The sequence below is a fragment of the Diplotaxodon limnothrissa genome, linkage group LG19, assembly GCF_057381915.1.
Source record: "Diplotaxodon limnothrissa isolate DT_005_m linkage group LG19, D_limnothrissa_male_GT1.1, whole genome shotgun sequence".
Lineage (NCBI taxonomy): Eukaryota > Metazoa > Chordata > Actinopteri > Cichliformes > Cichlidae > Diplotaxodon > Diplotaxodon limnothrissa.
This window is the reverse complement of record NC_140614.1, coordinates 1,695,863-1,709,268: the sequence shown is the minus strand read 5'-3', so window position 1 is coordinate 1,709,268 and position 13,406 is coordinate 1,695,863. Positions and strand designations below refer to the sequence as shown.

Below are 13,406 nucleotides of genomic sequence, written 5' to 3'. Positions count from 1 at the left end.
CGTGGAGGATGTGGGGTCTGGGGTTTTTGTGGTGGCAGGTGGCCTCATCCTGGTGGAGGCAGGTGCTGGGCCTGGTCTCTGACTGAGTCCCTCCTTGTGCGAGGGTGGTCTGGACCCCCCTGACCACCTTGGCATGTCGGGTGGGTCGACCCATGTTAGGATGTCTGTGCCTCCAGGGCTTGTTGGGTGGGGTGGGGCATTCAGGTGAGCGAGCAACCATTTTTTGGTGCAGCTTGTCTGACACACAAAACAGTTTATATCATCCCTTTACTGTATGTGTCTGTTATAGCTGAGTGGTGTTGTGACGCAGTGTGCAGATCAGGCCCCTCTTCTGTGGAACCAGCTTCCAGTTTGGATTCAGGAGACAGACACTATCTCTACTTTCAAGATTAGGCTTCAAACTTTCCTTTTTGCTAAAGCATATAGTTAGGGCTGGACCAGGTGACCCTGAATCCTCCCTTAGTTATGCTGCAATAGACGTAGGCTGCCGGGGATTCCCATGATGCACTGAGTTTTTCCTTTCCAGTCACCTTTCTCACTCACTATGTGTTAACAGACCTCTCTGCATTGAATCATATCTGTTATTAACCTCTGTCTCTCTTCCACAGCATGTATTTATCCTGTCTTCCTTCTCTCACCCCAACCAATCACAGCAGATGGCCCCGCCCCTCCCTGAGCCTGGTTCTGCTGGAGGTTTCTTCCTGTTAAAAGGGAGTTTTTCCTTCCCACTGTCGCCAAAGTGCTTGCTCATAGGGGGTCATATGATTGTTGGGGTTTTCTCTGCATGATTTATTGTAGGGTCTACCTAAATTGAATTGAATTGCAGATGAGTCTTTGGACTCATTTGCACACTCCAGTATCCGCTATGTGGTGGGGGTGGTGGGTGCTGCTGCAGACTTGGTGGCATTCCAGGGCATTGCCATTGTAGGCCCTAGACTTCCTATCCTGGTTCAGGTTCAAGGTTCAAGGTTCTTTATTTGTCACATGCATAGTTATACAAGTATAACACACAGTGAAATGTAGCCTGACACGCTCCTCGACATGTGCAAAAATTGGGGGGGGTGTAGAGGAAGAACATTATATATATATATATATATATACATACATATAGTATATACACTGGGTGAATGTGCAGTAGTAGCAGCAAGCAGGTGAATTCTGTACATTAATATGAATAGATATCTGACTATTTTACAGGATAGACAATATAAACATATTTAAAATTAAAGGAATTTGAAATGTACATTGTGCCTTGGTTTAGAGTGTTTGGAAGAGTCCTGTCTCAGTCAATTATAGATGATGTGAGAGGGCGGGTGTGTGTGTTTAGGGCACGGATGGCTTGGGGATAGAAGCTCCTCTTGAGTCTCTCTGTCCTTGCCCGGAAGATGCGGAACCTTCTACCAGATTGCAGAAGTTGGAACAGTTTGTTGCCAGGATGGGACGGGTCCTTCAGTATCTGCGCTGCTCTAGTCCGGCATCTCCTGGTGTAGGTGTCCTGAAGCGGGGGGAGAGCAATCCTGCAGCAGCGTTCTGCTGTACGGATCACTCTCTGGAGAGCTTTTTGGTCCTTCACACAGCTGTTCCCAAACCACGATGTCATGTTCTGTGTGAGGATGCTCTCCACAGCGCCTGTATAGAAAATCCTGAGGATCTTTGGAGAGACCCTGAACTTCCTCAGTTGTCGTAGGTGATACAGGCGCTGCCTAGCCTTTTTGGTCTGGACCTGAATGTGGGCAGCCCATGTCAGGTCTGAGGAGATGTGGACACCAAGATACTTGAAGGACTGCACCCTCTCCACTGGAGCTCCATTGATGATGATGGGCTTGTAGTCTCTGTGCTGACCCCTTCTGAAGTCCACCACCAGCTCCTTGGTCTTGCTGACGTTCAGCTGGAGGTGGTTGTCCTGGCACCACGATGCCAGATTCTTCACTTCATCCATGTAGGCCGCCTCATCGTTGTTGGAGATGGCACCCAACACCACTGTGTCGTCAGCAAACTTCACAATGGTGTTGGAGCCATGGGTGGCCACACAGTCTGAAGCGTAGAGGGAGTAGAGCAGTGGCGAGAGGACACATCCCTGAGGTGCTCCTGTGTTGATGGTGATGCTGTTGGAGAAGCACCTGCCCACCCTCACCACCTGAGTTCTGCCAGTGAGGAAGTCCAACACCCATGCACACAGACGGCTGTTAAGTCCCAGATCCCTCAGCTTTGTGAACAGTCTGCAGGGCACTATTGTGTTAAACGCTGAACTGTAATCAACAAACAGCATTCGCACATAGTTACCCTGTTTCTTGTCCACGTGGCTGAGAGTGGTGTGTAGGACGTGGGCGATGGCATCCTCTGTGGATCTGTTGGATCTGTAGGCGAACTGCAGCGGATCTGTGGTGTCTGGGATGGAGGAGGAGATGATGTTCTTCAGCAGCCTCTCAAACACCTTCATTACTACCGAGGTCAGTGCAACTGGCCGGTAATCGTTCAGGGATGAGGGTTTGCTGTTCTTGGGCACAGGGATGATGGTGGATCTTTTGAAGCATGTGGGGACCACAGACTTCGCCAGGGACTCGTTGAAGATGTAAGTGAACACACCTGCTAGCTGGTCAGCACAGCAGCGCAGCAGACGGCCGGTGATGCCATCTGGCCCCGCCGCTTTCCTTGTGTTCACTCTCCTCAGTGCCGCTCGGACGTCATGCTCCGCGATGCTGGTCACCGGTCTCTCGCTGATGACGTCACTGTCCTCGGTAGTCAGGCGGTAGATAGCATTAGCCGCCTGGCTAACCTCGAAACGGGCGTAGAACCGATTCAGCTCGTTGGTGAATGCAGAGTCGGCGTTGATCGGCGCAGTGTCCCTGGCTTTGTAGTCCGTAATGGTGCGTAGTCCTGTGGCCTGGTGTAGGGAATGGGGGTGCCTACTGAGCCAGTTGTTTGCTAGCTCGCTCCTTCCGGAAGTAGACCTGTACGTCCCGGTCTTACACGTTATATTGTGTAAGGCCATTCGTGTGCCGGGTGGTTCTTGGGCCCCTGGGACCCTGTTCTTGACTTGTACCAGTTTTTAGATGTGTCCTTGATCCAACACAGCTGATTCAAATGGCTAAATTACCTAACAACATGTTTTATAGTTCTCCAGAGGCCTGGGAATGAACTAATCATGTGATTCAGGTGTGTAGACCCAGGGTGAGATCTAAAACCTGCAGGAGACCGGCCCTCGAGGCCTGGAGTTGGAGACCCCTGATTTACAGCTTTGTGGTAACTGACTTCTTTAACTGATCTTAATGGAGAACTTTATTGTCATGTATGTGCTCAGTGTTTGAAGGGAGAGTCCATGAACAGTCTGAATGCCTTTTTAGTTATCGTTGTGAGATTGTGCCTTTGGCTCACCATGTGAGGCAGTTTGCAGGCTAAGCTGGTAGCCAATTTGGCAGTAAAAAAATCTGAGTGATGAGGTCTATCTTCTAAATGTAAATGTTAGTGAAAGTCACCACTATGAGATCTCTCACCTCTGACAGAGCTTCAACAGCATTCAGAGGAAGACTGGGGACACTGGGTCTGAATGGACCATGTTCAGCTGCAACTAAAGATTATTTTTGTAGTAGAATAATCTTCTTGTTTTTAATTAGTCGATTAGTCAACAGTTACTTTAATAACTCTTATCTCCACCATCTGTGTGCAAACCTGCTGTTCTAGGGTCCAGTACCCAACCGGCTCTAAGTTCTAATAGTATTTAAACAAAAAAACTACCTAAACTAAAAATGCCTTCTGTCCAGAAGTTTAAATAAAGCTTGAAACTAAAATAAAAGTTTTTATATTTCCAGTCAGTTTACATATGATTTAGTTCATGAATTTATGTAGTGGACATGCTCCGGAGTGAGAGGTTTACTGTTCAGAATAAACAGTAATATTAATGTGAGAAACAAAACTAGGAGACAGTGTAGCCCCTCCTGTTCACTGGTTTACTATGTATTTCACTCATTAGCTAACAAAGATGAAAGTGTTAGCTTAGCAAGCATCATCCATGAGAAGTTTCTGACAGCTAAGCTAACATAAACATTACTGTACAAACATTGACATAAACGAGGTACCAACACGACACACTAACTTAAATTAAAACCTACCCATTCAGCGTTGATATCACAGCATCCACACTAGTGGCAGGTGGGCAGCATTTACACATGAATGTGATAACTTGAGAATGAGGCAATGTGGGATTTTGAAATCAATACCATAGGGGGATCTACTAAAAGTCTTGTAAGAGTTGAAGGGCTCATTGGAGATGGTCATCAGGGGTGGTCATCAGGAGTGTCTCGTTGCCCTCGCCCTCACCACCTAAGGGGTACCTTCCTCTGCCACTCCGCCTCCAGCCATGCCACCTGAGTGTCTTCACTGCCATCTTTGACCTCCTGTCAAAAGTGTCTTCCTCTCTATTAACGTTGACCCTCGCAGTTGCCACCTGAGTTGCACCATTGTCTCTGTCAACATTTGCCTTGGCTCCATGGTTGACCCCGAGAACTGTTTTTCCCCGTCAGTCCCCTTAATCGCTACGTGGCCTCAATTTTGCCCCTTGGCCAGGCCAACCCTCTGGACTGGTTTTCTGTTCTATTTGGACTCTGTTTCTTTGGTTCTGTTGATGTTAATCTGAAAATGTTGGTTGAGCTTATACCTCTGTATGAAACTGGAGATCCTGTCACAGATCGCTGTGTGACAGGCAGCGGCAGGAGTTGGACTCAAATGGAGGACTCACACACAAGGGGAGTAAACTGAAAGAGGCAGCTTTATTGGCAGTTCAAAACTCAAGTACTAGATACAAAAAAACATAACCTAAAATGGGAAAACTACAAGCTAGAAGCTGGGAGTTATGAGGAAACTGAGGAGCACAGTGAAACTACATAGCAACGAGGGACGACGTGACAACAAGCAGAGGAAGACAGAGGACTAAACACACAGAGGATAACCAGAGAATGGGAAACGGAGGAAACACAGCTGGAACTAATCAGACTAACGGGACAGGAAAATAACTGAACATAATGCACACAGGATAGGAGACTATCAAAATAAAACAGGAAACAAACAGAAACACACTAAGACATGGACTGAATGAATGCAGGGAACAGACAGAAGGAGAGATACGTGTGGGAAACAGATGAGTAAACATAGAGACAGAACCTGGTAACTACATGGTAACTACACAGGGAGGCATGAATGACTAAAATGAACAATAACCTAAGAACTAGAAACTAAACTCAAGCTAAATGCCACATGAGAGCACAAGAAACAGAAACACTGGGTCATAGACTCAGTACCACAACAGTATCATCAATACTTTCCTTGTGCTGAATTAGTTATTAAAAGAAAAAACTTTAAAAAAACGTATCGGTTAAGACGATAAATCACAGAGTAAATTGCTTGTACTGTGTACTGCATGTTTACAATAAATGTAAGTGATATCAAAGCAGTGGAAGCAGAGCTATTGGCAACGTTTCTAGCACGCTGATCTCCTGTCAGTCTCCCATTGAAAACTAGAAGACTGTCCACAATGCACTTAAGCAAGCATTCTGAAAAAGCTGCTCTCATCCGCGCCAAAGTTTGTTAATGGTTCATGGACACGCTCATGAAACTGACTGAGCACATCCTGGACATTGAGTGCATCAGCACTGAAGCCCCTCAGCACTGTGCACGTTCTCCTCTCCTCTGTATTCAAGCATTGTTTTCAATGAACTGCATGCTTAGAAAAATGCTTTGTCTCACTCCCATTTCTTCTTGTTGCATGTTGAAGCTCAACTTGGAACCTTAAGGTCCAACGATGCAAAATATGATGTTTTGCCATTTTTTCAAGTGTTCTTAAACTTTTGATCGGGACTGTATCACCAGTATTTTTTTGTTTTACACCAAGCCAATTTTGTGGTGACACAACACATTAGTAAATCTATCCCAAAATGCTTTTTAAAAAATTCCTTATTAACAGATTACAGGTGGCTCATACTTCCTTTGTCATGTTTGCATGTTTCACTGTCTAACCTATTATTATTATTGTTGTTGTTGTTATTTTGATGATGATGATGATGAAATCAGTGTGCATATGGTTTCTAAACAACACCCCCAATGAAATAGATGAAACCTGTACTCGTGCAGCTCCTTGCATTGGAGTCCTGTGGTTATATTGTTTGATCAAAGTGTCCAGCATTCTTGCTTTAGAGACAGAAAGTTAATTGCAGATAACACCTTACATGTGTTATCCCTCAGCTGTCCAGTTCCTTTTCTTCGGTTCCTCTCAGCACCTGGTTTTACAGGTTTTGCTTTTTGCTCTGTCATGTCCGATATTTTTGAAGGGTCATATTTATACAGTTATCACATTGATATTCCTTTTATTCACCTAAGAGTATCTCTTGGTTTAACTGACCTATCTTAATTTATTCAACCTGTTTTTTTCTTTCTTTTCTTTTATATTCACCCAATTGCTCAGTAAGCAAAAAAGAAAGAAAGAAAAAAAATCCTGTAAATACAAATATGATATGATAAAGTGTAAAGATATTATTATATTATATCTTTATTATATAATATATATATTCATTATATTATATGTTATATAATGTAAAAAAGATTAAGATGTTAACCTTTATTGAAACATATTCTTCACTACAATCTTTTTTTCTTACTATAGCAAGAGAAGAGAATGTGGCGACTTTCCGTGGCTCAGAGTACTTCTGCTACGATCTCTCCCAGAACCCAATCCAGAGCAGTAGCGATGAAATTACACTCTCCTTTAAGACGTGGCAGCGGAACGGCCTTATTCTTCACACCGGCAAGTCAGCTGACTATGTCAATCTGGCGCTAAAGGACGGAGCTGTCTCCCTCGTTATCAACTTGGGCTCTGGAGCCTTTGAAGCCATTGTGGAGCCGGTCAATGGGAAGTTTAATGACAACTCGTGGCACGATGTCAAAGTGACCCGCAACCTCCGGCAGGTAAGGCACAGAGGTGCACTTTAAGATATGAACATGTCAGTGTTTTGGTCAGGATTATTCAACAGCAGCTGAATATACCTTGTAGAACATAAGGACGACAGCACACTGACAGCTGCAAACGGGCTGTTAGTTATCCTGCTGACTGCCACTAGGAAGCAACAAAGCTACTTATGAGTTTAAGTCATGAATGCATCTGTGGGTGGTTTTTACACTCATCCCTGATTCTGTCCTTTGCCACTTTTATCAACGGATATACTTTGTATGAACAAAGCCTCTGTTCAGTCATATAAACTTGTCTTACCCACCCCATCTTTCTGCAAAGCAAACAGGCATTGGATATGGTGTGATAAACAAACTCCATTGTATGGTAGATATCATTCTTATTATCGTCTTTTTGGTTTGCTGTGTACTTCGATCTTTCCTCTTTTCTGCCTTTTGTACCCTTAGATAGCACTCCTCTAAAAATAAGTGAGCAGGTTCATTTTGCTCTTCTGATCTAGGCTTTCTTTGGCTCCTTTGCTCACTTCTTCATTTTCCTTTTAGTCTCTTCTTCCTTTTGTTTTAAATTAACTTGTTTTTCATTTTTGAATTTCTTGTTAACCTCTTAACATCAACCTGATTAAGACTAGGCTGACATCGACCCGTTTATGTTGAATGTTCACCTATGTGGTATAATAACCAAATGGCAAATCTTGTAACAGAAAAACTGTAAGGAAAGATATAAGCTGAAACAGAGACTAATCCACATTACAACTCAGATAATAGTTTACTGTATACTGTTTATATCCCGTAAAATTATATGGAAAATATGAAATAGAGCAGGATGCAGGAGCATAATAGATAAGTACCCGTTGCAGTAAGAGTACTGGCTTTGAGGTAATTACACACTGATTGTACAGACTTGTAAATACGAGAAAAGGAGTCTTCAAAGAAAATGTATCTCTCTGGAAACAACACTACCTGAGCTGGACGTGAGCTTTAGCATGCTAAAGAAGCAGCTGGAGGCTTGCCTAATCTAATACTATTTTCTTCAACTTCGGCCCAAATGTTCTCCTTTGATGGTCGAAGATCAACGTGACCTTTGAAAACACATTTTTGATCATATCTTAAGAATTCTTCTGCTAATTATGAAATAAGCTCAAAAAGGATCACAGATGATGATGATGATATTTTGGATTTACAAAGTCAAACTCCAGGTTCATTGGTTTTCCTTTCATATATTACATGCTTTGGCAGTTGAGTTATTGGCATGCAAGACATGCAGCTGGAAGATTTAAGTGTAGAGTTCTCTGGTAACATCTTTTTAAACCATAAATCTTACCAGTAGAACCAGAGGTCCTCACAGCAATATTACTTTATTCCTTATTATTACAATATTACTACATTTTCCCATGTCCTGCGATGTGGCCTGCACTCTTTGATTCTGTGCGCTCAGCATTTCTTTCCTGTTGGTTGGTTGGTTTCATCTGCTCTTGGTTGCCACAATATCCTCATTATTTTCTTTTCTATATTTATTATATATATTTACATGCAACAGAAAATCAAATCATCTGCTTGCTTGATTACTAGTTACATATGAATATTAATGCATGTTTTTGTTGCTTGAAGCTAAATCCAGTCAGTTAACATATTGTTTTACTATTTTACACAGACAGCAAACTTAGCACAAAAAGTGATTGATCAATTATTTCTTTGTTGTAACAGTGCTTCTTGGCAAACCTTAAACTGTTAATAAGCCTGTTTAAATGGTGCCACATTTGTAGGGAAATTTGATTTGTGGGTTGAGCAGCAGAGTTGAGTATCTGAGCTGCACCCGAGAAAATCTTCTCTGCCAATGCCAAGCAGCTTTGTGCTATTGACTCTTGGTTGGTGTCATCGGATGATTGAAGTCTGAAGAAACAAGACATGTTGGGAATTTAACAGTCGATCCATTTGACAAACAGGGCCGCAGTATCATGTGGAAGAACCATACATAGCCACTGGTTACAGATGTTATCTCGCTATCTCCCTGCATTGAAGTTGCCTCCCCTCCAATGATGACAAGCCTTTATTATCAGTGAGGGAGATGACGTCCGACACATCACACTGCCTCCGCTAAAAGCAGTTATCTATTATCAGTGCAACAATCACCATATGATCCAACTGCTGTAGACAGAATCTGGACTCATTGCTGCACATAATGTTCCTCCACATGTGCAGGTTCCATAGTACATCCATATGTACATAGTACACAGTAAAGGACAGTCATGGCTGCTCTAGAGTCTGGAGATTGACTGTTCAGTCTCTCACAAATTTTAATGGGTAGAGAGCCACCAGCCATATCATCCTGCAAACCTCGGCTCAAACCACTTTCTTCCTGTGTTATCATTTTGGCACACCTCTGACATCCTCTGCTATATGAATCTTGGCTTTCAATACACTAGCTTGATGATGCCCTGTGGCACTGGCCCTCAGTCAGATGTGAGCAGATATCAGCTGATCACTAGGTCCATGCTCATAGGTGCTCCTAATCGAGTGCCCATCAGGCATTGGATTGTCAGCTCTGCACCTGGGGTAACAGAAGCTCAGCGCAAGAGTCAGTCACAGAATAAGCTGTTTGGCCTTGGCAGAGAAGATTTGGCAAGTTTGTCTTGTGCTAATCCACATTCTCAACTCTGATGCTCAATCCACAAATGAATCCACAAATCTAGTGATATAAGAAACATCGTTTCAACAAAGAAATATTCAATCAAACAGAAATTTACTAACTGAAAAAAAGAGAGAAATCAAATGGTCTGGCACAATTTTCTCATCATCTGTCTCATGTCATCAGTAACACAGATAAACCAGGTCTGGCATTTATAATTAAACACCTGAGTGTGCTCTCAAATAGCAGCAACCGCTCTATCTTACACTCAAAACAAAACAATTCTGCCTCACCTTGCTTTTACTCCTTTTTGCCAGGTGACAATATCAGTGGATGGGATTCTGACAACTACAGGCTACACCCAGGAAGATTACACCATGCTGGGCTCCGATGACTTCTTCTATGTGGGTGGGAGCCCCAGCACAGCTGACCTGCCTGGTTCTCCAGTTAGCAACAACTTCATGGGCTGTCTCAAGGAGGTAAATACCTCGCTTACAGTTCAGTTTGATTACTATGCAAATACATTATTTAAAGCTGGACATCAGAAGAATGCAATTTTTAAAGACCTTAAACCTCAGTTTTGGCTTTTTGGACTGTTTATTGGATTCCATGTTCACATAATAATTAATTTCTATTTTGTTTTTTAGACTAAAGATTAGATTTCAGGGATCATTGAGTTTCATGACAAAAGAGACCAACAACATGTAGTCGTAGTTCTTAAATCTGAATGCTGTTGGAAGAAGCAGACGTAGTTTTGAAGCTTTACTTTCATGTTATTTACATTTAGTTAAAGTCAGTTAGTTACAGATTGGATATATTTGACCTACAGAGAGCAGAGCACTGAAGTTCTGTCACTAAATGAAATAGCAGTAGCACTTTTAAGGAGCACACTTAATTGACTGCTATATTAGCCATAATTCTGATGACATCATTTCCTGCTTTTAATTAAGTCCAGTCTTCTTAAATGTGTTTGCATTGCAAGACCAGTGTGTACAAAATGCACTTTAACACATATTTCTTTTTAATTTTTTTTACATTTAGGAATTTTTGTATTAAGAGTCTTTTTAAAGGTTGTAATAAATCAAAATCTTGCTTCCAGTTTGCTTTCATTTCACCAGGGGGACGAACATCTACATCTACTCCTGTTTCCCTCTGTGTAAGCAACAAATCTTGTTTATAAACAGGATAACTGCTTTTATTTCAAATATAAAGTTCAAGACAGAGAGAGCATCACCGCTACTTTTAGAAGGTGTTTTCTTGCATTTGCACAACATCTCTAAGTGAGAAATATCCTGCCTGAGAGTGATGCTGAAAAACTAGTTTATGCAAGTGTTACTCCTTGGCTGGAGTATCGTCATTCATTATTATCAGCTTAACTAAAAGCTCCCCCCAACCCCCTTTTTCGTTTAACAGTTAGTTTCGCAGACCTTCAGCTGGTTCCTCGGCTTTTAAAAGTAGAATGGGAGGCAGAGCCTTCAGCTTTCAGGTCCTTCTTCTATCTCTACTTTTAAGATTAAATTTGAAACTTTCCTTTTTGGTAAAGCATAGTTAGGGCTGGATCAGTTCTGGTAAGCCGAGGCTGCCTGGAGTTCCCGTGATGCACTGAGTGTTTTTTTTTCTTCAGTCATCTCAATTCACATTCTCTCACTTCCACAGCGTGTCTTTTGTACTGTCTCCCTCCCTCACCCTGCAGCCCCTGCCTGAGTCTGACTGTGCTGTGGTAAAAAGGAGTTTTTCCTTCTCACTGTTGCCAAATTCTTGCACAAAGGCAGTTGTCTGATTGTTGCCGTGTTCTCTGTGTTACTGTGGGGTCTTCACCTTACAACAAGGTTTCTCAAGGGAAACGTTGTTGTGATTTGGTACTATATAAAAAATGATTAAATTGTAGATTACTGGTACATTTTGCAGAATAGACAGAAAAACTGACACACACACACACACACACACACACACACACACACACACACACACACACACACACACACACACACGTATTTGTCACATACACTTGCAAATATTGTTTGCTTAAGGTGATGTCATACCACAGCACTAACTGGAGGAAGAGTAATATGGCAGTGGGGGCTTGGCTTTCTCTGTCAGTGTTCACCAACTACACACACACACACACACACACACACACACACACACACACACACACACAGACACAGAATACACATATGGCTGCAAGGAGAAGGGGGTGGGGGATGGGGGGGCACAGTAGTTATTTAATCCCCTTCTGGCCTACTTCCTGCTCTGTGTCACGCTGGTCATGTTTGCAGTTCTCTGTACTAACCACTCTCGACAAGTACACACAGGGACAGACAGACACACACATTCACAAATAAACCAAATCATCAAAACCTTTATTCTCCATCAGAAAACACAGGATCAAAGCATAAGGTAACAACAGCAGAACACAGCCCGCAGTATTACAGTGTAAAGGACGTCCTCAGGTCGTCACATCAAACTGCCTCAGACATCGGGTCACAGACACAAAGATGATGCTTCAGTGGCCATCACTGTAATGGTTTGGCTCACTGGCCACTAACATGGAACAGGATGCACTCGATATGTAGGTATGAAGCCTCATGTTACACTAATAATAATAATAAATACCTTGGAAAGTCATAATTCAGCTCTACCTCCTTGAGCAGTCTGTCTGTGCTGACTGTTGGTGTGATACCAACTGATTATACAGTAATGGAAATATAATTATGAATGATTAATTAATGATTATGAAATTAATTATGAATACTACAGTAAATTTCTGCTATTATGTCTACTTATATTTTGCATACTAGTTCTTTTAAATTATTTTGAAGCCTTATGTTGTCTGCTGTGATTGTGATTGCAGCCCAACTCTCTGTGAATGGTTCTCATGGCCACTGATCAGTGGTCTTACTAGCTTTACAAGGCTTTACTAGCAATATAGATCAGTGCTTTTTGTGTGTGTTTGAAGTCAGTGCTGAGACATGTACACAGATGTGTCAGTGCTTTTTTATTGAGTGGCAGGAGAGCTTAAACATTTAACCACTGTTTATGTTCACTGTTGCCATCTTGAATTGTTAACTCAGTGTGGCTGCATATAGCTTTATAAATCAAGTTTTACATGTAAACGATGTGGGATGCACAAGGAGCAAATAGTTTTAACTACAGTACGTTTCTGTATTAGGGATGTAGGCAATTTCTGTTAACTCACTTAACTGCGAGTTAACAGAAATTGGATGCACACACAATATAAGGTATATATGTTGCAGCCATAAGTGCATTTTGTGTGTGTGTATTTTATAGGGTTAGTCAGAAAGAAAAATAACATTACATACCTTAGACAATAATATGGCTTTTCAGTGTAACCATACGTCGACCACAGTGTACAGGCATCAGTATAAGAGTGGAGTGGATAAGCATCAGTTATGTCTTCAGTGCAAACTAAAGCAACCTCTTTATTAGGATATATGGTCGACTCTTAAGTCATAAAGTGCTCATGATACTAAGCACACAATACTCTGAACACAAAGCTGAAGCTGTTTTTAACATGATTTGAAGAATTTTATGAAACAGGCAGATCAGCAGTTTAACCAAAAGCAGTTAGCACTGTGTGGTTGATTTATCTTTGAGCATCTCTGCCTGAGGTTTGCTACTATTTCCCTTTTCTGTACATCCACAGGACGTGCAGGAACATTAACTACTTCCAGTTTTGATTTAGGGTGGGAAACACTGGTACGGTCCACAATCATTTGGTGGAGTTTCTTTGCTAATGTGAGCGTTGTATTGGTCAACAGCAAGTTTCTTTTGTAAGCTGTAGTCAGGGGCCATGTTTTGCAAA

General features: G+C 42.2%; 1 protein-coding gene across 2 annotated transcripts in view; it reads left to right on the top strand.

Moving 5' to 3' along the window:
• nrxn3a (neurexin 3a) overlaps window positions 1-13,406 on the top strand; it is a 197,829-nt gene that overhangs the window by 64,143 nt on the left and 120,280 nt on the right. For both annotated transcript variants that reach the window (XM_085379217.1, XM_085379218.1), the window contains 2 exons: window positions 6,653-6,954; window positions 9,898-10,059. In XM_085379217.1, coding sequence (XP_085235343.1) covers window positions 6,653-6,954; window positions 9,898-10,059 — 464 coding nt within the window. The remainder of the gene's footprint in view (window positions 1-6,652; window positions 6,955-9,897; window positions 10,060-13,406) is intronic.